At 38.9% G+C, this 25,258-nt stretch overlaps 1 protein-coding gene across 1 annotated transcript in view; it reads right to left on the reverse strand.

The window, feature by feature from the left end:
• Positions 1–3,800: 3,800 nt before the first annotated feature.
• Positions 3,801–25,258, reverse strand: part of LOC119814029 (cytochrome P450 2C70-like) — a 28,586-nt gene continuing 7,128 nt past the window's right edge. The window contains exons 4-9 of the mRNA XM_038329279.1: positions 21,773–21,933; positions 15,263–15,436; positions 12,778–12,919; positions 8,819–9,006; positions 5,361–5,502; positions 3,801–4,210 (exon numbers count right to left, since the gene is read on the reverse strand). Of these exons, the coding sequence (XP_038185207.1) occupies positions 4,029–4,210; positions 5,361–5,502; positions 8,819–9,006; positions 12,778–12,919; positions 15,263–15,436; positions 21,773–21,933 (989 nt within the window). The 3' untranslated portion in view covers positions 3,801–4,028. The remainder of the gene's footprint in view (positions 4,211–5,360; positions 5,503–8,818; positions 9,007–12,777; positions 12,920–15,262; positions 15,437–21,772; positions 21,934–25,258) is intronic.

Below are 25,258 nucleotides of genomic sequence, written 5' to 3' on the forward strand. Positions count from 1 at the left end.
CAGTGGGGAACCAGCATAAGACCAATCTAGGCCCTCTGAATGTGGGTGACAGTTGTATGGCAGGGGCAGACTGTGAGGCTACTGACAGTGAGATCAGTACTTATCCCTATTGCTTGTACTAGCATTTGGAGCCCATTCTCTTTGGAGGGATACCTTGCTCAGCCTAGATATAGTGGGGAGGGCCGTGGTGGTCCTGTCTCAAAGCGATGTGCTAGACTTTATTGATTTCCCATGGGAAACCTTACCCTCTCTGAGGGGATGGAGGTTGTGTTAGGGTGGGAGGAAAGTTGGGGGAATGGGAGGGAGGCAGGGAGTAGGAACTGGGACTGTATGCAAAATGAGAAAAGATAGGTTTTTGGTTTTTATTTAAAGCTAAGTCTGCCATGCAGCGTACTGTTTATGGCAGGAGGAATCTACCATGCTCACCTGCCTCTGCACTCCTAGCAGATTTGATCCACCTGCTTGCTCAGGCAGGGAGTGCTGAACTGAGGTTGCTTTCTCAAACACTTTTCGCCTAACAACCTGGAGCCAGCAGGTGGCGCTGCATGGCTGAGAATGAGGACTGCTGCAGCACACAGCTCCTCCAGGGCTCCCAACTCTAGTCTCCTTCAGTCTAGTTTCTACCATTTGCACTTTCTCTTATTTCCAGGTGGTTTTCCTATTGACCGAGTGAGCTATGGAAAGAGGTTAGCTTATATTTGAGACCCCAGCCTCTTCTGTGGTTAGTTAGCCTCTCCATCCTATCCATGAGTGCAGAGGTGCTGCTCTTTCCTTGCAGCCAAGCCCCCTCAGTCAGAAAGTGAGGGAGCCTGTTTGCTATGCTTGGGGCAGAATGCCTGGAGCAGCTGCTCACTCTGACCCTTCTGAGATGCCTTCATGTAGGGCTGAGGTTGGGTGAGGTGAAGAGATTGCCTTTGATAGAAAGCTAAAGGAGCCAGTGTCGTGGCACACACCTTAATTCCAGTGCTTGGGAGGCAGATGCAGGTGGATTTCTGAGAGTTCTACATAGTGAGTTCCGGGACAGGCAGGACAACATGGAGAGACAGTGTCTCAAAAATCATTCAATCAATCAATAACAAACCAACCAACCAACCAAGCAAGCAAGCAAACAAACAGAAAACGCCAAATCAAAACCAATCCAAAAATCAAACTAAAGGAGCCATTAAAATACTCAGTTATGGTCTGGAAATTTAGCTCAGCTGTAGAGCACTTTCCTAGCATGTGTGAGGTCTTGAGTTCAATTCCAAACATTTTAGGGCTGGTGAGATGGCTCATCAGGCAAAGGAACTTGTTGCCAATCCTGAGTTTGAACCCCACAACATATATGATAGAAGAAGAAAACCAAGTCTTACAAGTTGTCTTTGAACTACCTTCTTTCAACATAGCATGGCATGCACATACCTGTACATACATGAGTGCACACATACACACTAAATACATGTAACTTTTGAAATTAAACTTAAAAATTGTGTTTATGCATGTTTTGCCTGCATTTGTGTCTATGGATATGTGTGAGCATGGTGCCCAAAGAAGTAGAAGGAGTCATCAGATTCCCTAGAACTGGATTCACAGGCAGTTTCGAGCTACCATGAGGATGCTAGGAATTGAACCTGGGTCATTTAGAAGAGGAATTTTGCTCTCAAGCACTGAGCCATCAAAAGTTTTTAAGCATGCAAACATTTTAATGGAGCATTTTAATAAATAAGTAAATTAATATAATGAAATTACAGAAGCTTAGACTGTAGACTTCTTCCAAAGAAAGAAAAAATGTCTCCTGTGATTTGGAGTGTGGGACCATCAAGATGAGGGTATGATAAGCCTTCCCCAAGCTCATCTATAGATGATCTCTTAACCTTGCTCCCTCTCATGGGTTGTCAGATGGATATCTGGTCCCAGTGTGAGAGGACCCAGTAGTAATGAGAGAAACCTGAGAGACTGTTATATGTAGCCAGGGAGGGCAAAGGAAAGTACAGAATCCTTTAAAACATGCTTAGAAAAAGAAAAAATACTCTTGTTGTCCATAAGCCAACAAAGCATCTAAAGCTCACTCTCCCTGTTGTAGGAGAGTCTGTTTGTGTAGTCCCAGCTGCCCAGACTCCCGAAACAACCACACAGAAACTATATTATTTGCAACACTGTTTAGCCAATAGCTTAAGTGTATTTCCAGCTAACTCATATCCTAACCTAATCCATCTCCATTAATCTGTGTATCATCACGTGGCTGTGGCTTACCTGCAAATTTTTAACATGTCTGTCTCTGGTGGCAGTTCCATGCCTTCTCTCAACTCTGCCTTATTTCTCCCAGCATTCAATTTAGTTTTCCCCACCCAGCTCTACTCTATCCTATCACAGGCCGAGGCATTATTTCTGTCCTAACATTCCAAAATGCCATTTTACAGTCATTTTTTCAGCTTCTCAGCTCCTGATCTCAAATCCAGTCATTTAGACTAAATTTTAGACTTAGTAAAATTAGGTTTCCCAAGAAGAATTTCCCAATCACTCTGTTCTATTTGTCTTCACAAGGACTTACAATTTCTATCACTGATGTATGTACACAAGCAATGGTGTGGGGGCAGAGGTATGTAAGAATGCATAAGGGGCAGTATGTGTATTCATGTAAGTGTTCACAGAGACAAAGCATATACAGACATACATGTAAAACAATTTCTAAAACTTAAAATATTGTTTGCATATAACAGGATTTTTGTACTGGAAAATGTCACTGCAAGGCAACCAACATTAAAAATATATCAAAGAATTCAATTTCTAGCATATTCACATGTTTGATCAAGTAGTTTTTAACTAGGTCTATAAGTTAAATGAATAATTACATAATGTTTAATGTAATAATATTCAGTATTTTAAAAATAACAGTTTATATTTACTGTTGAGTGACCATTGCACAGCTAGCAAGCCACTTAAAAAATAGTATTGAAGTCATTAAAGATATGTGGCTATAGTAATATATGAAGGTAATATTTCAAAACTAACCTAAAAATTATTAAATATGGATATGTATTTAAATAGGAAATAAGTTTGAAACTTATGTAATAGACAAAGAGTAAGATATTATAAGTTATGTTTATGTGTTTATAAAAACACCTATGATATGTTGTTATACAAATAGCACTTCTAAATCATAGTTCACTTAAAACCGACATATGCAGATATTTCTTTTTTTTTTTGTTTTTTTTTTTTTGTTTTTCGAGACAGGTTTCTCTGCAGCTTTAGAGCCTATCCTGGAGCTAGCTCTTGTAGACCAGGCTGGTCTTGAACTCACAGAGATCCGCCTGCCTCTGCCTCCCGAGTGCTGGGATTAAAGGCGTGCGCCACCACCGCCCGGCTGTATGCAGATATTTCTGTTTGTATATATGAGGTTATATGGAATCATACATCAAGTGTGTAGAGGTAGCTCTGGAAGAAGATAAAAAAGGGTAATCCTTGGAAACTGGGAAATTTAAGTTTATCTCATGCTACTCCTCTTGGTAAGCATGATTTTTCCATTGTTATCTCCTTACGTGCATACATATTTATCTACCTATATGTTTATATACATAACCATGCACATCACTTTTATAAGTTGTAGAGAAAAGACAAAGTGTATGCATGACACACTGTCAAGAGATATTCTCCTAGATAATGACACAGGAATGAATGATGGCTCAGTTCCACTGTCCATTGGTTTTCTTGTAAAATCACAGAATAAGTCTGCTTGCTAACTCTTACTAGAACGACATGATTTGATGATGTGCTTTCAATTTGGAATGCACTCAAATGGAAAAGTAACTAATGATCTGACACACCGTGCAACAAAAATTTTTATTATTACTGAATCGATGAGGCTTTTTTTCATATGCGGAAACTGGAACTTGTTCATGAAGAATTTTATGAAGAAATTTTAGAATATTTCAGAAGTAGCGGTCTGCCACTAAGAAGAACTGCAGATTGCAGGCACATAGGACACAAAACCATTGTTTGCTGACAAGTAAAAGCAGGGTCTCAGTCATCAGTGAGAAAGACCACCCACTTCAGATTGGAATGAAACAGAGCTCGTAAGATGGAGGCAAAGACAACAAGCCAGTTTGAACTGGGGTGGTGTCGATGTCCTCTGGATCGACGAGAGGTTTTAAAGTAAAATTCTGTAAAATGCTAGTCAGGATTAAAAACATCTCCATGCGGGCCAGACCTTCTCCAATACAAGCTCTTTTTCCTAAAAAAGACATAACAACTTGTAAGTCATTTAATTCTGATTTTGAGTTAACACACATAGAACAGATGATAATGTTAACTAATTGACCCAGACTAATTACCCAACAACTGACTGTATTTTTGTACTGTTCTGTTTTCTTTCCTGTCCTTCCATTCCTCAGGACAAATCTCCTTTTCCTTTTTTTCTTTTCTTCTCTTTTCCTTTCTTTGCTTTGCTTTGCTTTTCTATTCTTTTCAGCTATTTCTTTTTGGGGAGGTAATTTTACATTTTTATATTTCATAAATTAATATATTTACATCATTTTTAAGCATTCCTTTCCCACTCCAAGTTTTTCTGTGACCCATCTCACTCACTCTCAAATACAAAACATTCTTTTCTTTTCTTTCCTTTTTTTTTTTCTTTGAGGCAGTGTTTCTCTATGTAATAGCCCTGGCTCTCCTGGAACATGAAATTCTGCCTCAGCAAGACAGGTTCCAGTCCCACCTGCTTCTTGGTCTATTGAAGCCTACTTGCTTGTGTCAGACTTGTCATTTCCTCTGTTCCCAAGGGAACAGTCTCTTCCTTTTTAATCACTTTAATCATCATTTTAACATTTTAATCATACCTTAGAGTGGATCAATTTTTCTTTTTTTTTAGACCCTTTCAAATTGAAAGAAGGCACTTAAATGGTACTTCCTGTGAGCAACTTCTGCAGTCTGACCATTCAGCCTGGTGTCCTTCAAAAACACCCAAACTACTCTCCCTGGACTCCCCTGCAGGACTTGAGAAAAGCACATTTTCACAGGGTACTGTCTTCTCCTATTTGTTTATCCTCTTTGTTTCTTTCAAATACTGTACCCCTGAATCTGAGCACTGAGTTGCTACATGTAAAGTGTTTCTTGGGTCCACAGTGGCCTGACTCCTCTGGGTAGAGAGAAATGCCTCAGAAGAATAGGATTTCTTTCAGAAAGAGCTCTTGAGAAGCTCAGCTTTCAGTCAGAAAGCAGGAACAATGGTGAAGCCTCTAATCCAATGGAAAGCAGCCTTGGTCTTGGGGTTGCTGCCTCTGGCCTCATGGAAATGGCTCGTCATGTCACCCATGGGAGCCTCCATGCCTAACCCTTCTCCCCTCACATGGGTCCTAACACACATGGAAACAAAGCTCGCTTGCCTGCTGAGAAAGCCATGAAGTAGTCACTCCTCTTGAAGTTGCCTCTCTCATCCAGAAAGTGACCAGGGTCAAACTTCTCCGGGTGGGGAAATTCTTTGTCATCATGTAGGACAGAAGTCAGACATGTCATTACACTTGTGCCCTGAAAGAAAATAAACAAAAGTAATTTATGAAGGAGGCCTTGGAACCCGAAAAAAAAAAAAAAAAAAAAAAAAAAAAAAAAAAAAAAAAACCTAGTTGTCTCTCCTTTGATCTCTTTGTTCTGTGGATGATGAGCAGATTGAGGCCAAGAGGGAGAGAGAGAGAAGTCATTTGTTCTTGTCAAAAAACCATCAATACCAGTACTAACAGATTTTGTATCCAATAATTCTCATTCAGGGACTTTGTGCATTGACCTCATCACAACCAACATCTCTAGCTTGTGCTCTGATGCCAGGAATCTACAGAATTGAAGAAGTTCCCTGAAGTGCATCTGTCTTGACACACATTCAACAGTGTCATCCCACAGGGCAACAACATTGAAAATTCATCTGAACTTGGTGGAGGATTAGATAGAAAGATCATAAGATCCAGTGGGGACAGAGGACACCAAGGAAACAAGGCCTTCTAGACACAACAGAGCTGGCATGTTATATGAAGTCACAGAGACCATAGCAGCATGAACAGTACTTTCACAGGTCTAAGCCAGGTGAGTTCTCAGCACTGAAGGGATAAGCAGACATAAGTCCAATCCCTAACCCAGAAATACCTTAAATTAACAACTATTGACTTAGGAAAAATTAGTTTCCTCCAACAGTCTCAGGGAAACAAACCGCACTTCAGGCAGGACCAATGTCAAGCAGTAGATGCCCAACACAAGAACTCAGGGGTTTATGGAAGGCTTTTCTGTTTGTTTGTTTCTTTGTTTTTTAATGCTTTCTCTGGGAATTCTTTTTTTTATTTTCAGGTCTTTGGTTTATATAGTATGGTATCTGATTTTGTTTTTAAGTGGTTTCTGTGCACGTGAATTTGTGCATGCATCTGTATGTGTTCCATGTGCTTTTCATTTGGAACTTTTTTCTCTGTTTTGTTCTATTCTGGTTTGTTTGTTTTTGTTGCTACTTGTTTGGGTTTTTCTTGTTATTGTTGCTGTTTGTTTTTGTTTGTTTTGGGGGTTGCTTTTTTGGCTTTTGTTTTGATTTGATTTTTGAGACAGGGTTTCTCTGTCTAGCTTTGGTGCGTGTTCTGGAACTTGGTTTGTAGACTAGGCTGGCCTCAAACTCACAGAGATCCACCTCCCTCTGCCTCCTGAGTGCTGGAATTAAAGCTGCTTTTTTTTTGTTTTTGTTTTTGTTTTTGTTTTTTGTTTTTCGAGACAGGGTTTCTCTGTGGCTTTGGTGCCTGTCCTGGAACTAGCTCTTGTAGACCAGGCTGGCCTCGAACTCACAGAGATCCGCCTGCCTCTGCCTCCCGAGTGCTGGGATTAAAGGCGTGCGCCACCACCGCCCGGCCTAAAGCTGCTTTTAAAACCCAGCTTGCTTTTGGTTTTATCTAATGAGTTCATTATCTAATGAGAGAGAGAAAGAAAATGTATAGATTTGGGTGGGTTGTGAGGTAAAGAGACCTGCAAGGAATTGGAGGAGGGAAACCCATAATTAAAATATATGAAAAAATATGCTTTAATTTAAGAAAGGTAAATTCGGGCTGGAGAGATGGCTCAGAGGTTAAGAGCATTGCCTGCTCTTCCAAAGGTCCTGAGTTCAATTCCCAGCAACCACATGGTGGCTCACAACCATCTGTAATGGGGTCTGGTGCCCCCTTCTGGCCTACAGGCATACACACATATACAGAATATTGTATACATAATTTTTAAAAAAAAAGAAAGGTAAATTCATCTCATTTTTTTCATTCTGGAAGAATGAATGTGTGTCGTTTTTGAAAACCTCATTGCCATTTTCTTCAACAACCTTCAATGTTGCATAAGATTAAGAACCTCCCATTAGTAAACTTGGAAAAGGAAAAATGCAAGCCATAACAAATGAAAAGCTATGAGCCAGTATGATTGTATAAACTTACAGTGGTCATGCAAAACTTCAAAATATAGCTATTATAAATATATTTGAGCATTTGAAAAAATAACTGTAAAAGAATACAGGAGACACTACATTTCTAAGTGAAGGAAGTTCTTATTAATATATCCAACTATTACAAAGTATCAAATATTAGTAAATAGGGAGTCAGCTGAGAGACTCCACATGATGATCTATAATCATAACACACATGCATGTTATTAGAGTAGAATTTGGAAAAACTTTGAATAATCTTGAACATGGAAGGTTCTTGAAAAATTAAAAGAGTACAGAATGGGATCTTCATTATCTTGGTATTATTCAGAGGGCAGGTTCCAGGAGAAAGGATTGAAAGACTTTATCTTGGCTCTATAGCTTTAGTCTCCCTTATTAAACAACCAGTGTCAAGCCTGCCTTATACGCCCACACAGAAGCCAAAGAGAAAAAGGGTACCTCCCAGAAACAGAAAGACCAGAATAGAACCCTAAACTTTGATGGTGAGATCAACAAAATATTTAGCAACTTCATGAACTAAGCATATTTAGGACAAACATTAAAATTGTATAATGAATTATCCAAAACATCTACTAATACCACTAGGTAATACAAAAACAACTTCAGACAGAGAGAAATTATGTCTTTATCTCCAAAAACCTTGGGGCTCAACTAACATTAATCATTAATATTCATAATGTAGAGTCCAGTGAGATGGTTCAGTGGAGAAAGTGCTCGCCAAGCAACTGTGAGGACTGGGCTTGTATTTGACTTGATTCCTTAAACTATCTGTGTGATGCTTTTAATCTGCAGTTAATTGGAATAAAATGAGTTTATTATTGGTAAACTAAATACTAAGTGCTGGTTAAAACTAAATAGAAAATGGTGACTCAAGCCTGTAAATGCCAGTACTTAGGAGATTGGACCTGGGATATTATTTTTTTCTTTAAGTCCAGAATAAGACCAAGTCTCAAAATAAATTGTATATATAAAAACAATACCAATGTGTTTGGTATGATACCAACTTACTGAGCTACATAGATGAGTTCCACCAAACCAAGGAAGAGGAAAGATATTGTTAGATTGGATTTCTTCTAAGTAAGTCAAACAGAAAGCACGGAGGGAGGAGGGAATACAGTAGTAAAACCCACTGGAAAGCAAGGATGTGGACAGCAGATTGAACTAACAGTCATGAAGCATGTGGACATATCAATGGACTGAAAAGATTGTGAGAACTCAATCATTTTAGAAAACCATATCAACAAATGACAAACAAAGGAGCAGAGCATGAGGGGGCTGAGATGACAGTGTGTGATTCTGGCATCTTTGTGGAAGGCCAGGTTTTATGTAATCACATTACTTAATTGTTGACAGGGAAAGATGCATGGTGAGGGACACAGATGAAACAGATCTCACCTTGGGAATGTGGTATCCTCTGAATTTCACGTCCTGTGTTGTTTTACGAGGCAAGGGAATGGGAACAAAATCAATGTATCTCTGGATCTCATGCAGCACAGCATCTGTGTAGGGCATGTGGTTCCTGTCCTGCATGCAGGGCCTTCGATGTCTGCCAATCACACGTGTAATTTCTTCCTGAATTTTAGCTACCAGGGCAGAAATCCATGGTTTTTATAAAATGGAAAAGAATTATCTTTTATATAATTCTTGATCATTCTCAAGTTGTAGAAGGAAGTGGAGAGATGAGGGAAACAAGTTCCAACATTTCTACAAGACTAGAAAACCTAACACACAGATGACAAGAGTCTAAGTATAATATACTAGTGTATATAACATAAAATGCTTAAGACTATAAACACTTTCAGCAAAGAATCAGAATATAAAGCTAACATATAAAACCAATACCTTTCCCATAAACCAATAACAAACATACTGAGAAATAAATTAGTGAAATAAACATATTCACACTATCCTCATACATACATACACACACACACACACACACACACACACACACACACACACAGGGAGAAACATGCAGTGGGGAAAAATAAGACTGTCTTCCCAGTAAATATTGTTGGCTAAACTGAATATCTATTTGCAGAAGAATTAAATTACATGTCTTTCACTCTATGCAAAAATCAAAATAAATCAAAGCCTTTCATTAATGCCTGAAATGCTGAGACTTCTAGGAAAAACATCAAAGATAAACTTAAAGAAATAGGTATAGGAAATAACTCTTTGAACAGAGTTCTGAGAACAGGGCATTGGCCTCAAGAATTAACATATGGGACCAAATGAAATCAAGAGTCTACATAGCAAAAAAAAGTGTTTTTTTTTTTAAAAAAAAACTAATAGAAGAATAAACACAGAATTCCCAGAATAGGACAAACTCTTGGCCAACTATCTTTCAGGCTAAGTTTCAGAAATTCAGAAATTATAAAGAACTGTAATCACTAAATGCTAAAGAAAAAAATTTGTCAGTCAGCAGGTAGATAGATTAAATGACTATAAAGTTCTCATAAGAAGAATCACAACTTGCTAAAAATGTTTGTTTAGGTGATTAACAACCCTAGTCATCAGGAAAATGCAAATTAAAATTACTTTGAGATAGCATCTTACCCAAGTCAGAATAACTATCATTAAGGAATCTGACAAGAGATGTTGCTGTGGATATGAGAAAAGGGACCCTTTGGCCTTGCTGATGGGAGTGCAAATTAGTACAGCCATTATGAAAAACATTATGGCAGTTCCTCAAGAAGCTAAAGAGAGATGTATCACAAGAATACTCCCAGACATATATCCAAGAACCCCATATGTTACCACAGACACATTTATAGATCCTTGTTTATTGATAACAAAAAATGGAGCTGGCCTAGATGCCCATCAACCAATGAATGGATGGTGCAAATGTGTACACATACAGAATGAAAGAGTTTTCATCTATAAAAGAAATGACAACATAAAATTGTTCAGTAAAAAAAAGGATAAGGAGAATATAATATTGAGGTAGACTAAACTCAGAAATGAGAAACTGCATGTTCTCCCTCATAGGGGAACCCTAACCTACTGTGTCTATGTGTATGCACGTAAACAGTTGTGGCATGTGGAGACAAAGCAAGGGTATTATAGGTGATGAAAGAAAAGAGAAAATTGATGTGGGATTTCCCTCTGTATGCTATGATTACCATTGATTAATGAAGAACTGCTTTGTGTCTATGGCAGGGCAGAACAGCACTATGTGGGGGAAACTAGGCTGAATGCTGGGAGAAAGAGGGCAGAGACAGAGAGAAGCCAAGGAGCTGTTGGAGACAGATGCTGGAAACTTTACCCAGTAAACCACAACCATGTGGCAATATACAGATTAATAGAAATGGGTTAATTCAATATAAGAGTTAGACAATAAGAAGCTAGAGATAATAGGCCAAGCAGTGATTTAATTAATACAGTTTCTGTGTGATTATTTTGGGTCTAAGCTAGCCAGGCAGCCAGGAACCAACAAGCCGCCTCTACCAACAGAATATAATAAAAAGTGCACATGGGTATGATGGAGGAAAAGATGCTTGGGTAAGGCTACAAGGAGAAACAAAGGACTTAATAAATAGGACTCCAGTTGCTAATGAAATAAAGTCAGCAATTGATAAGAACATCATGAAATGAAAAAGCCTCTTCTGTGCAGCAATGGTTGCGGAAATGGTTGATCAAATGAAGAGGCAGTCAATAGAATAAGAGAAAGTCATTTTCAACTACACATCTGATGCAGGATTGATACCTAGAATACACATGAACATGAAACTCTAAACATGAAACAAATAATCCAATCAAAACATGGGCTATAGTTCTGAACAGAGTTCTTAAGAAATGAAGCACAAGAAGCTTGTAAACATTTTATAAAGTCTGGTGTAGTGGTTTGAATGAAAATGGCTCCCATAGACTCCTAGGGAGTAGTATTATTAGAGGTGTAACCTTGTTGAAGTAGGTATGGTCTTACTGGGAGAAGTTTACCACGGTGGTGGGGGGTGGGCTTAGAGGACTCAGAAGCTCAAAGCAAACACAGTGGATCACTCTCTCTTCCCACTGCCTGACATCCAGATGTAGAACTGTCTGCCACCTCTCCAGTACCATGTCTGCCTGTGTCCCACCATATGTCCCACAATGTTGATAACAAACTACACCTCTGAACTGTAAAGCAATCCCAATTAAATGCTTTCCTTTATAAGAGTTGCAGTGGTCATGGTGGCTTTTCACAGTAATAGAAGCCCTATGAGACATGGCCATTTCACCTGTAAACTGTCAGCAGCTATGATAACCCACAAAACATCTGTACAAGACTGGTCCCATCAACCTTCCCTCTGGAGGATCTATGGGCAGTTAATGCTTCCTGGGATGTAAAGAGAGATTCTCTTGAGTAATGTAGCCACTGGTCAGTTGTTGATAATCCAGTAAATAACACTGATGTGGGATTCCCTTCTGTATGCCATGAATGTTTTATTACCATTGGTTAATAAAGAAACTGCTTTGGCCAATGGCAGGTTAGAAATAGTGCTAGGTAGGAAAACTAAACTGAATGCAGAAAGAACGCAGAGTCAGAGAGATGTCATGTAGCTGCTAAAGGAGAAAGACACCAGAGACTTACTGGTAGGCCACAGCCTCATGGTGATACACAGATTAAGAGATTAATAGATTAGCGATAACCAATTAATTAACTGGTTAATTTAAGATGTAAGAGCTAGCTAGGAATATGCCTAAGCCAGTGTTGTAATTAATATAGTTTCTGTTTGATTATTAGGATCTGGGCAGCCGGGAAATGAATGAGCAATCTCCATTTACATAAAACCTTACCAATGATCGGGTAAATAAACCTAATGAAACTATTGGCTTATTGTAAAAAGAGAAAAAAAACAGACATAAAGTAAAAAGGGACCCGTAAGGAAGAATAAGGCAATTACTGGGAGAGAAGGGGAGAAAGAAAGTGCAGTGGAGTATAACCAAAATAATTATATATGTATGAAATTGTTGTAATAACACACATCACTGTCTATAATTAATATATGCTAAGAAACGCTTCTATACTTTCTGTAAAATAAATAACTATTTATTATGAAGTAGGGAAAATGCAAGGAAAGGCTAGTTCTATTTGGACCCTAAGAAAACTGCTATGTATTTGTCTCAACCTAATCAAGGATTCTGAATCATTGCAGGGAAAATAGTGATCATTGCCCTTTCATCCCTTGCTGCAGCTTAAATATTTTATTTTATCTTTATTATGATCTAGTTGGAATTGAATTAATCCAGCAGGAAGTAAGTGCACTAATTATGCAAATGTTGCTAATACAGTGTCCATTCTAGGAAATAGTGAGACAGTTGCTAGTACTATCTGCCCATTTCTACGTTCAGCTGCCCATCTATGATCATACCTGTGACCTCTGGGTGCTTCAACAGGAGTAAAAGCCCATATTTCATTGTGGAACTTGTTGTCTCTGTGCCCGCACCAAAAAGATCCGATATGGTGATGACCAGGTTTTCCATGGTAAATTCTGACATTTTATTCTCTTTTTCCTAACAATTACAGTTTATAGGAATTAGTTTTGCCTGTTTGAATATTTGTTAGTTTTAAAGGCTTACAGGTCATAAAATAATTCAATATGAAAACTAATTTTATAGGTAAGCTAGACATTAGAAAGTGTTCTACCCAAAGATAAAGAAATCTAGTGGCCCTTAGGATTTCTTCACACAGTCAAAACATAATTGAAGACATACAATTCTGAGGTTTTTTTCTGGTTCCTCACTTTTCAACCACTGGGGAAATTACTTCTTCTGTGACTTTTTTTCAAATATAGTGCATGCTGTGGTCCGTAGGATTATACAGTGAAAATACAACTGATAAAATCACTAGGCTGAATGTGTGATAGAATCACACATTCTAATGGGGGGACACCCAAACTGCAGGATATATTTGCCTTTGAAATAGTCACTGTCATTTCTGTAAAACCCCTGTGAAGCCATAGCACTCCCTTTTCCATAGTGGGACCCGTCCCAAAAAACCCCAGCAGTGTGTCAATCAATTATTGGGTATAACTCTCTTGTACTGCTACACTGAATGACCTTTTCACACACCACCCCCGTGTGAAAGTTTTAACACAGTCTAGAAACCTTTGTTTTCATAGTTAAGTCTATGCCCACTCCCTAATGTAAACAGAGAAGTTAATTTCCGACAATTATCTTTTATGGCAGGAGAGAAGCCTTGCAAGTAGTTGGAGCCTCAAAGAACAAGTACTGGGAAGGAGGATACTACTGGGAAGGAGGATACAGCAGGCCTGCCCTCACGATAAGGAGGACTGGGAATCCTGATTACTGTAAGAGCTGACTTAGGTGAGTGTAATCGCTGGTCCCTGCTCTATCCTAATGGTAATATTCTTTCCTTACCTTCATCTCAGCTTTTTGATACAAGACCTTAGTCTAGGAAATTAATTATTTGTGCCTTTACCCCTAGAGATACAGGGAAAAGCTATGAATCACTTAACCAGCCCCAGAAAAAGTAATTTCTTCTCCCTTGGGCATCTGCGGGAACAAGTGCTCCACCATTTAGCCTGAGCCTGGTAGCATGAGCCTCCAGATTTTATACTACATTACCATAGGGGGTTTCCCCTTTGATCTAGCTACTGTATGTGCAATCTCTAGGGCTGAGAGGCCCCCGTTAATCAGCTAACATTTGGCAAAAATGCTATTGTGGACCAAACTCCACCCACCTTCTTACCACGGCATACGCGGGATATCATGATTACCGCAGTGATGTATTTCCAGCCATAGTAGAAGAAGTGGTGCTTAGAAAGTGTGCGGCATTGCTGCATTTTCCTCCCTTTTCCTACATTTATTGGAGCACAAACTTGCAGCTTAACTAGCCACACGAATGTAATTATACATGAACTTCCCTTCTCACCTCTTAGAAATCATAGCCCCTTCCTCTATTGCCCCTCTTCAGATATGCCCAGCATTTCACAAGGCACACACCCCTGAGCCAAGAAGTAGGATACAGGCACCTGCCTTGTTAGCCCTTCTCTGTCTTCATGGCCCTAAGAAATGCATACCTGATATCCTTCCTATTGCCAGAGAATTGTTGATTGTGTCTTTTTTGTGTATATTTGGAGAATAGCAGGAGAATTAAACAAACTGATGCAGAAAAGTACATAGTAGAGACTCCTTTTACTTCACTTATTGTAGTGTCTCTTTTGGACCGCGGGGGTAGTTTAAGACTGGTCCCTAAAGCCCACAAAAAGTGTGTATCAAATCAGCTACTGATTCCATCAGTTCTAGCGCCAGTAAAAACTTTATTACATTTAAAGTCTCAGGAACTATACACATACAAACTCCATTGCTATTTTTAACCAACTCAGTCCTTACACCCACCACCATAATTAAAATCTATGTCACCTTCTCAAAGATAGCTCAGCTGAAGACTACAGTTACCACCCTCTAGCTTATCCTCCTGTTAGACTAAACTGCAGTTTCCTCAAAGCCGAGCTCCATTGCAAAGGTTTCCTAGAGTCTCTTTAAAGAAAAGTACTGTTTTCCATAAGTCTTTACACCTGTTGTTTATGGAGGTTTGTTTATATATAATGGCAAGTTCTCATCACTCTTGAATGAGTGTGTACGTGTTTTCATTTGCCTCAAAGTAAAAAACAAACCTAGAACACGGTAAAGGTATACTTCCTAATTCTAAATAACTGAGAATCTTAATGATCCCAATATATTCTAAATGATTTGCCTTAAGAAATTAGTTCAACAAGCAATGAATGTATCACTAGAAGGAACATTAGTTTGAACATCCAACTTTTACCAAGAAAAAGAAAACTGAGTCAGAACTCCCACAAATATGAAGTAGCAAGTCAGGATCTCTTGTACCTTTTCCATTCTAATCAGAAAATAGTCAATGAAGTCCTGAGGGCTACTGAGGCTCAGAGATTCTTGATGCCTTTTTATTTCCTTCAAAATAAACTCTTTCTGTCCAGTCGCATATTTAAAGAAGTCTTTATGGCTTCCTGGGAGAGAGTATAAAACAGGGTAGGCACTGCACAGCTGGAAGAGAAAGAAATTCGCATTAGTGTAAACAACACACCTTCTAGGCTTTGCTTATCTGTCCAACACTCCAAAAAAGTGAGTCCCCCATGTCTCCTGTGTTCCTATATGCCTGGCATTTAGAGGAGGAGGCACAGCATGGATCAAATGATCAGAGTTGCCATGCGCACCACTTGCGCAGCAAATACTGATCACATGCAATTCCTGGCAGCAAATCTCCAGCAGAAGGTGTAGGCTAATCCAAGTGTCCCCTCTGTTGTACTGAGAACACTGAGATGCATAATGACTAGTCAAATTCTGAGAACACATATCAGTGATAGCATGGATAGAAGTGGTCTTTATCCCAGTTGTATATCCTACATATGTTTCTCCAGTCACGTGAGAACTGCAACTCCAACAGACATGAGAAAGTGGAAGGGGGACATCTCATGAGGTTCCACTCAGGGATGAGTCGGGACTACTGGGAGAGGGAGAACATGTGGTCGCTGGAAATGTCTCCTAACACCAAGTGGTTAGCCTGAAAATATACCCATACAAGCAACACTGAATAAATCAGCGGTCTATGTTTACATATTGTGGTCTGTGGGGCAGGGGATGTGGGATGTGTTTCTGTATACATGTTGCTTTCATTGGTTAATGAACAAGGCTGTTTTGACCTTTGGCAGGGCACTATATAGCCAGGCTGGATGAGGTGGTATAGGGAGAGAGTAGGTGGAGTCAGGGAGACACCATGTAGCTGCCAAGGGAGGCAGCCACCATGTAACTGCCCAAAAAACAAGAGGTAACAAACCATGAACCTAGTGGTAAAATACAAAATAATAGAAATGGGTTAATTAAAGATATAAGCGCTAGCTAGAAATACACCTGACCTTTTGGCCAAAGAGTATTGTAATTAATATAGTTTCTGTGTGATTATTGGTGTCTGGGCAGCCAGGAAATGAAAAAGCAGTCTCTGTTTACAAAATGGCACCCTGTGTGTGTGTGTGTGTGTGTGTGTGTGTGTGTGTGTGTTCTTAAAGAAAAAGAGACCTTGAATTTTAATCAGAACAAGGGAGAAAGGTACATGGGAGGAGATGGAGAGGAGAAAGGGAAGAGGGAAATGATAAAATTACAATCTCAAATTAGTTATTTGTTAAAATGGAGGATATTTTCATCTCTTGATCATTTAATTAATGCTTAAATGAAAGCACAATTTTAAAATAATGTCAATATATATAGGTTATTATATATAATATATAATTTGAAAGTATAAACAGTGACTAGCTGTTTAAAATTTTTTATTTTTTTATTTTGGAAAAAAGTATGAAATAGGGACATTCTGTAGTCAACTACCATCTTATTAAAAATGCGAATTGTAGTGATATATTCAACAGATTCTTCGTACCTGGCATAAATTCCAAAGTGATGGAACCTAGGCTTTGAAGCAACCTTTTATTAATAGTCAGTAGTTATCTGAGTTGCTCTTCCTAAAGGAATTTCAGAGCCTTCACATTGCTTAGTCTCCAGACATGCCTGGAAAACCAGGAAGTCTTGTATGACTGGTAATTTCTTGGGTGATTGTTCCTTCAGACAACTAGATCAGATAAGCAGTTTTAGAATGGGGAAATTGACACACTAAAAATGCCAATCAATGTAACAATGAAGAGGCTACATGAAGCTGCTAGGCCTTCAGCTCATGAGAAGCTGATTCCCCTGCTGCTAGCAAAAAAGTTGAATTACAGTCTGGAGTGAGTCTCCTTCGACCTACTTAAGTCATAAGAACACATACATATGGTACCCAACGCTGTGGGACTGGGAGGAAAGAGCAATCTGAACACTCCAGGACTGGAGGTACCTAAGCTTAGGTAAGTGGAACTTCAGGATTGGTGGTAAAGATTTCTCAGGTTAGCAGGATTCCAGGATTTGGCAGGGATGTGAGAAATTCCCCATCTCAGGAGTGGCAATATGTATAGTTGCTAAAAAGAGAAACATTAACTGCACATTTGCAATATTACAGATACAAATAGAATGGCTCCTGAGACGGAAAATAAATCAAGGAAAAGGCCCTTCTCTGTGGAAAAGGGGGAAGTGTTTCATCAAGAAAGAGGATTTTCCTGATAGAAGAAGGGAAAATGTTTGATAAAGGCCAAGAAAGAGAAAGGATCGAGAGACAAAAGAATAGAGAAAGAAAAAAAGCTCTTCGCGACAGAAAAAAAAAAAAAATAAAAGTAGTTCTTAGCTGGAAGCCTACAGAGACAACAGATCCAAAGCAGTTTAAAGAACCAGTGCTGGCATAGGAGCTGCGCTCACCCTGTGTGAGGCAGAATTTAAATAACTAGGCTACTCAGAATAGGATTATCCTACAAAATTGGGAGGAATTAACACCAGCTGGAACTCAGTGCTCTCCAGCTGCACGCTGCCTGCCAGCTCTTCCCGCTGAGGGCCCACCATTGCAGAGCAGCAACAGCTGAATTCCAAAGAACTGCAGGCTGGGCTCCCCTGCTGCAGCTTGAACCAACACAGCCAGCCCAGAACTTAGAATTTTCTTCTTTGCTTGTTTGATTTTTGTTTAAATGATTTTTGCTTTTCACTTCTAGGTATATAACTCACTATTAAAAGTCCCTTCATGGAAAATATTTTTGTTTTTTCCTAATAGCAAGGATAACTCAATATCTATGGTCCCTTCATGAAAGAAAAGACAAGCTCAACTTCTAGTACAAAAATAATTGGAATCAAGACATAAAGTACTAAGCCAATGCTGTTTAAACTTCCAGCAGTATTAGTCATTCATTATATGGAGGATCTCCTCTTCTCTGGATCATCTAATTAATGCTTAAATGAATGACTGATTATCATAGTAGATAAATGAAAGTGAAAAATTCGTAATTTTCAACATAATATCATTAGGTATTCTCTTATCTATTAATCACTCCTGATGATCTGGCTCTGTTCTTTTAAGTGACTTTCTGGAAAGGCTCAGATCAATTCTATAAAAATGTAACACCTGAAACAGAACAGGCTATTAACTTACTAAATATTCTAAGGTAGTAGCTCATAGAAATGTTCTCTTACCGATAAAGAGCCTACAAAATTATTTTTCCACTAAATAAAGTGCAAGTAAATTGTTTGTTCCACACTGTTAATAATTGACAGGTCATATTAACATGTTACTTGCAATCTATAAAAATAAAAAAAAATCCTCTTTTATGACTACTGTTGTTCTGTCTCTTTAAGAGACAAGCCACCCCCATCCCCTTCCTGCTTGCAGCGTCAGACCCCCTCTCTCTCTTCCTTCTGTCCCCTCTCTTTCCACTTCTCCCCTTCCCCTCTTTCTCTCTCTCTCTCTCTCTCTCTCTCTCTCTCTCTCTCTCTCTCTCTCTCTCTCTCTCTCTCCCTCCTTCCCCCCTTTTCCTTCCCCTCCATAAATGTCCAAATAAATGTCCAATTTTATTTTGTATGGTATATCTAGCTCTGTGCCTCCCACCTGCCGCCTGCTCACACTGCTCACAGGGGACCAGCCAGTCGCAACATGGCTGGGGACCAGCCACCTTGGTTTGGGGACCTGCCGCGTGGTCTCTACCCCTCTACCCCGCAGCAAGCTGCTGGGGACCTGCAGCAAATCCATTACAAACTCCATGGGTATTGCCCAAAGTTGCCTCCTAATATCCTATAGGGTTTCTTTTGGTGCTTTTTTTTAGACGGCATTTAAAAAGGACAAAGAGTATACTTACATGTAAATTCCACACGCTCCACAAAAAGATTGTACCTACACTGAGCTATACAGCTCAAAAAATTAAATTCACTGTAATCAGTCAGCCTTATTAAATGCTTCTAATCTACTGACTATTTTTTTTTACTGATTTTGCTGTTTATTTAAATTTGGGGGACAAGTTTATTGGGTGGCCTAAGAAACAATTCAGCTTTATGGTAATAATGGTTTGCCCCATCCTCATCCAAAATGGGTATCTCTAAGGAAGATTGAGGCTCAACATTAACTGGCCTCATACATAAATCAACACATGAAGGATAGAGATGCACTGAGAGTAGAAAGCACCTAACTGGAAAGAAAAGGAGCAGAAGGATTGTAGATGTAATAGAAGGAAACATTTGCAATGAGGTACTTGAGGATGGAGACTAGTTAACAAGAAGCTGGAATGGAAGGAGCATAAGTGGTTTGTGACAGAAATAAAAATTAAAAAATGGAAATAAGTGTGAAGAAGGGTTAGTGTGCTCTTTCAGCTCAGTTTCCTTGCTTTAAAAGTAAATAAATCAATCAAACTTTATTGAAACATGACAGTATAATACTGAACTGCACTCACCTCAGCTACTAAAAAATACTATCACCTAGGAGAATAGCCAGGAACAGTGGCCATTATTGGTAAAAGGTGGTACCTATAAAATTTCTTAGTCCTAATGAACCTCTGATTATTATTTTGGATTAAAATAGATTTTCATATGATGATAAATTCCTAATGTTATGAAGATATACTCAGGTTAATAAAAATTAACTGAGAGATGCTTTTTAGACAGAAGGGGGATATGAGGCCTCCCAAGGATAGATTGCATAATGTTTACTAACTTTAAATTTTTAAATGCTAATGAAGCAGGGACCACAGCTGCTGAAAGGCCTTGGATTGTGAAAAACACTGAACTGAATCAGCCTGTATACTACAAGAATGTTTTAACATCGGGACGGAAACCAAGGTAAGTGTAGTCACGGGGCCACAGTTATGCTTATGTTTCTCCAGGAGATGAAAAATGGTGAAGAAAGAGACGCGGAAAGACCTTAAAATAGAAGGCCGGTCCTCTTACCTGGAGACAGCTAAAGAAACTGTCTGGTAAGGGAAACTATGGTTTGACTGGCCGAGAAACCTGTGAAAGCGGCAACTCTATTTCTTGCTATGCTGTCCATGGTAACCGTACAGGTAAAAAGAACCAATCACACATATGGGATCTGTATTCCTAATCCTCTAATTTGCATAGGAGTCAATTGGGAAGATATGGATATCCTAGTGGCAGTTAATGAATCTCCGTGGTCCTTATGAAAACCAAGGACCTGCTGAGTATATGGAGGAGGGTAAGGAAGTCATAAATTATACCATGGACGTGTAAATAATTCCTATTTGTATGTGTAATGGAACTCAATATCTAAATATAACTTCCAGGTATAGATGTCTATGTTTAATACTACACAGGATTTTTACGTGTTTTGTATATGGTTCGTGCATCTGGTTTTAGAGGATAGGAGATTAATGTCACCAGTTCCATAAACGTGCTGTTTTGTGAGATGTGGGTTACCAACAAGGAATCTGAGTGTTTCCATTGGCAACAATGTGAAAGCAAGAACACTTGGGTACTAGATAATATCTACCATGGAGAAGTTATTGGTTGGAACCTGAATGGCTTCCCTCAAAGAAAGTATTCTCAGAACTGAGGAGGCAATGGTATAGTTTGAATGAAACTGTAGAAATTAGTTCTACTTTGAATAACCTATTCAATGGCATGGTGTTGAAATGTCAAGTTCCCTTTTGGAATCTGGCAATTGAGTTCAAATTTGTGGAAATTAGTTAAGTGCCTTTTGACCTCTTAAAGCATGGTAAAGAAAGTAGAACATAAATAATAGTAAATATACTTCGTCCTTTAGCTTACATCAGAATAACCTTTTGGTAGCATGTGTTCTATTACCTTATTTGTCACCTCAGATAGGGCAAGGCCAGCCTTCTAGAAGCTAGTAAAACTGTTGAGGCCATGGCAAGACTCACTTGCGATGCTTCTAGTACAGAAGCTCACTGAAAGAGTGCTCAAAAAAACTTGTCTCATGATAGAACTGATCATTGCTGTACTTATGAGAATGATTATATCAACTGCTGCTGCACTACAGCTGAACTGGTACATTATAAAAAAAATTCAAACTGTTGAGTTCATTAAGCAGGCACATATCTGTCATTGCAGCAGCTCAGAAGGCAGATCAGAAAAGTTACGAGTTCAAGGCTAGCCTGAGCTATATAATGGAAAGTAAGAAGAAAGGAAGGAAGGAAAATAAAGGATGGAGGGATGGAAGAAGGAGAGAGAGAAGAAAAGACTGAAAGAGGAGAAGATGCTCTAAGAATCGGGGACACCTAGAAGACAAAATGCACAAGTCAGGACACAGCCTTATTGCACTCTACACCTGCAAAAGCCTTTTATTTTCCCAGATTCACATATAGGGCCTTTTTTTTTAAGTTGAAACTACCAACATCTTCTCAGAAAGTCAACTCTCCAATAAACCTGATATCAAGACACATAAGGCTTTTGGATGGTAATGGAACAGATTTGGGTCACATAACGTTTTCACATATAAATACAACTGGATCTCACCTGAACCCAAGGTGAGGCTAAAATTTTAAGAGTTTTATAAAAATGTTCCATGAACTCTCGGAATATCTCATCATTGTAGTCAAAACGATGCTGGAAAATGACAGCAGAGATCACATTGCAGGGAACACAGGCCAGAAGGTAGCTGGGGTCACAAGGAGATCCTAGAACAAAGGAAGTTAGAAGTTAATATGCAATCCTCAGACAGACCTAGAACTTTGAAATTAAAACAATTGGGCATGTGAAATACTAGAGAGGAATCATCACGGTGACTTCTGTAAACCTGAGAGACACTTTATTCTCTGTCCCCCAAAGAAACTTTCTGATGTGCTTCATCTAATTTGCAATTTACAAATATTCTCTTCTTTTTACTGGGCTCCTAAAGTCCTCATTCTAAAGAGGAAAAAGCAGGAACTTAGATCATTTAAAAATATTTATAAATGAGTGCAATTTAAATCTGTGTGGAAGTTCTTCACAGTACACATATAAATCTTAGTAACTTCATTTTTTTTTAATCAATTTCTTTTCTTCTAAAAATTTACAGTATGTTGCTGTGGGCTAACGTTCTTGTACCCTGAAAATATTTGTCACTGTATTGGTTTAATAAGATGCTGTTAAACCAGGCAGGGAGTACAGGTGGGGCAACAAGACCAGGAGAATTCTGGGAAGAGGAAAGGCTAAGTCTGCAGTCACCACCCCGATGCAGAGGAAGCAAGATGAAAATGCTTCTGTCAATGGTATGTTTTATTAAATCCCAAGCATTCAAAAGAGCCAACATGTGTGAAATATTTTAAATTTGTGAATGAGACATTCACAATCTTGGCAAACCCACAATACATCTTAAATTTGCAGCTCATCTGCATTCACAATGCCCCAGGCAGTTCCATAAGAATGATGGCTCCTCAATTTCCTAAGGAAGATGGAAGTGCACTAAGTGGGGGTTGACATGAAGCACATAGGGCACACTGACTGATATCTGCTTTGCAGTAAGCAATACAGCTTCTTCTATTTGTGGGAAAGCTGAGCTAGCAAGTGAGAACCTTCTGTATTAGAGAAAGCGAATATATCAACTTATAATTATCTTCTAAATACAAAACTCAATTAGTTTTAAATTAATTTCTACCTGTATCACAAATGTTTACCCTTATAATTCACAAAAACTTTTTTTTAACAGGTAGAAACTTACAAATATCTACAACTAGCCAAATTGCAGAGAATAAGTGATTGTGGGGTACCCAACCCTAACTGATACATCTGCAATGCAGCCTCTCCACATAGACTCAGGAAAAATCATGGAGAAGGAAGGGGAGAGAGTGGTAAGAACCAGAGGTCAAGGACATCAGATGCTAGAGACAGTCCCAAGCATAATATGGGAAATGCTCTCATGACTTCTCAGCAATACGGTTTCCTGAATAAGAACAGCATAATGACACCAGTTGGCATGGCAAGCAACAGGGGAAATTCCACATGTTCCTAGCTCTAGATGAATTCCATTTTCTGTATTGATTAAGAAGTTAGTATAGGCTGAGGAGCCCCTGTGTCAGCCCAGTTTACAAGCAATCAACAGCTATTGAGAGATGGAGAATCCTTCCTCCAAGGAAAAATTCCCACAGAGGTTATCCAATCCCAAGTATTCAGCTCTGGACACAAGTACATACAAGCAATGCTAAAAAGACTAAGCAGATGTGTATACATGATTGATATATACATATATATTATCAAAAATTACAGAAGAAGAAATCTTTAATTGGGGAAGGCTATGGAAATGATATAGACTAGGACTCATGTATCAAATTCTCAAAAAAGAGTTTAAACTTATGAACTTCCAAATTACAAAGTCCACATAATCTCATAAAAGAAAGACATCAGTTCGAGGCCAGCCTGGTCTACAAGAGCTAGTTCCATGACAGGCTCTAAAAAAGCTGCAGAGAAACCCTGTCTCGAAAAACCAAAAAAAAAAAAAAGAAAGACATCAATAATTTTGGGGAGGTGGAGCGGGGAGAACAACTGGCAGAGGGAACTTGCAACTACGTTTAAGAAGGCGCACTTAAGATAATTCAAACGGATTTTTCTTGTGTAAGGTTGACAGAAAGTACATGTATAGTCACGTGTTTGAAAGTATACATGACAGTTTAGAAAAGTACTAAAAACCTAATCCTCCTGCACCCACATGTAGACCCCATGACCTACAACATCCAATGTGCCTTCCTTTAGTACAAGCAGGAAGTTCAACCCAAGGTAACCTTGGCTGACACTGGGACCACATCCTAGACCCACCTCTTAATTAATATGTAAATTCAAGACATCAGCCTTTCCCTAATCATTCACAGGAGTTATAAGCCAGCTAGAGCATCACCCTGATCTCCAGAAAGTATTATTATGTGACTAACCAAACCATTTCTGTGCTGTCAAGTCTGCGGCACCTGCACTGTGCCTCTGTGTGGTGTCAACCATCCTACAACCTAAGAGGGAAACGAATGACTGAATCTAAAACTAAAATCACTGCCAGGCAGTGGTGGCACATGCTTTTAATCCCAGCACTAGAGAGGAAGATGGATCTCTGTGAGTTCAAGGCCATCCTGGTCTACAGAGTGAGCCAGGACAGCCAGGACTACACACAGAGAAAGCCTGTCTCAAAATAATAATAATAATAATAATAATAATAATAACAGTTACAAAGACAACAGGTCTATGCAACCTATAAAGAAACTTCCAGGGTTTTCTATTGTGTAATGGAGAAATAACATCAATAAGAGTGTGAGGTCCAGTGGAGAAGTGGAATGAAGACAAGTGTGAACGAATGTGGGTTAGGAGATGATAGAAAATCACAATCAAGTATAAATCTCTATGGTCTTTCACACCTTTTTCAGACAATTTGTATCGTATTATATGTGTGTATGTGTAATTATATATATACATAATATATATAATATTATTGTTATATAGGTCAAATCATTTCATATATGTATAACCCCAATACGTTGTTTTACTTACTCAAACTTTCAAAATATTACTTTTATGATGGAGGGGAAGATTTATTGGAGGTAAAATAGAGAGCATATTCAGATAGTGGGATGTTAGTAGAATCCAAAAAGAACATGACCCTGAGCTAGACCATGTAAGGGGAGTGGGGGGAGAGCCATTAGAGTAAAAAGTAGACAGAAGAGGTACAGGGTAGCCAAAATGACTGGATTCTACAGGGAAGAACAGCTGGGGAGAGGGCAGCCCAGCCCCCAAACTGGAGAAATTTATGGTAGGGACCAGGATATACCAGTCTTCCCTTGTAACAGGTAGGAACTGGTGTATGATGAGAGAACTTGGAGTCAGTCTACTTTGATATGTCAAACAGGTTTCTCCATTAGCCATTGTCCCAGATTTGAGACTTGACATCCCAGTCTTTTTGTTGATAATAAATGATACGGAATGAAATTTTTTGTATGACTACTTCCTGATGACATTCGGGTTTCTTTGCTGGGGACCCAAGAAAGC

Source organism: Arvicola amphibius, chromosome 1, assembly GCF_903992535.2.
Source record: "Arvicola amphibius chromosome 1, mArvAmp1.2, whole genome shotgun sequence".
In the NCBI taxonomy this organism is placed as follows: domain Eukaryota; kingdom Metazoa; phylum Chordata; class Mammalia; order Rodentia; family Cricetidae; genus Arvicola; species Arvicola amphibius.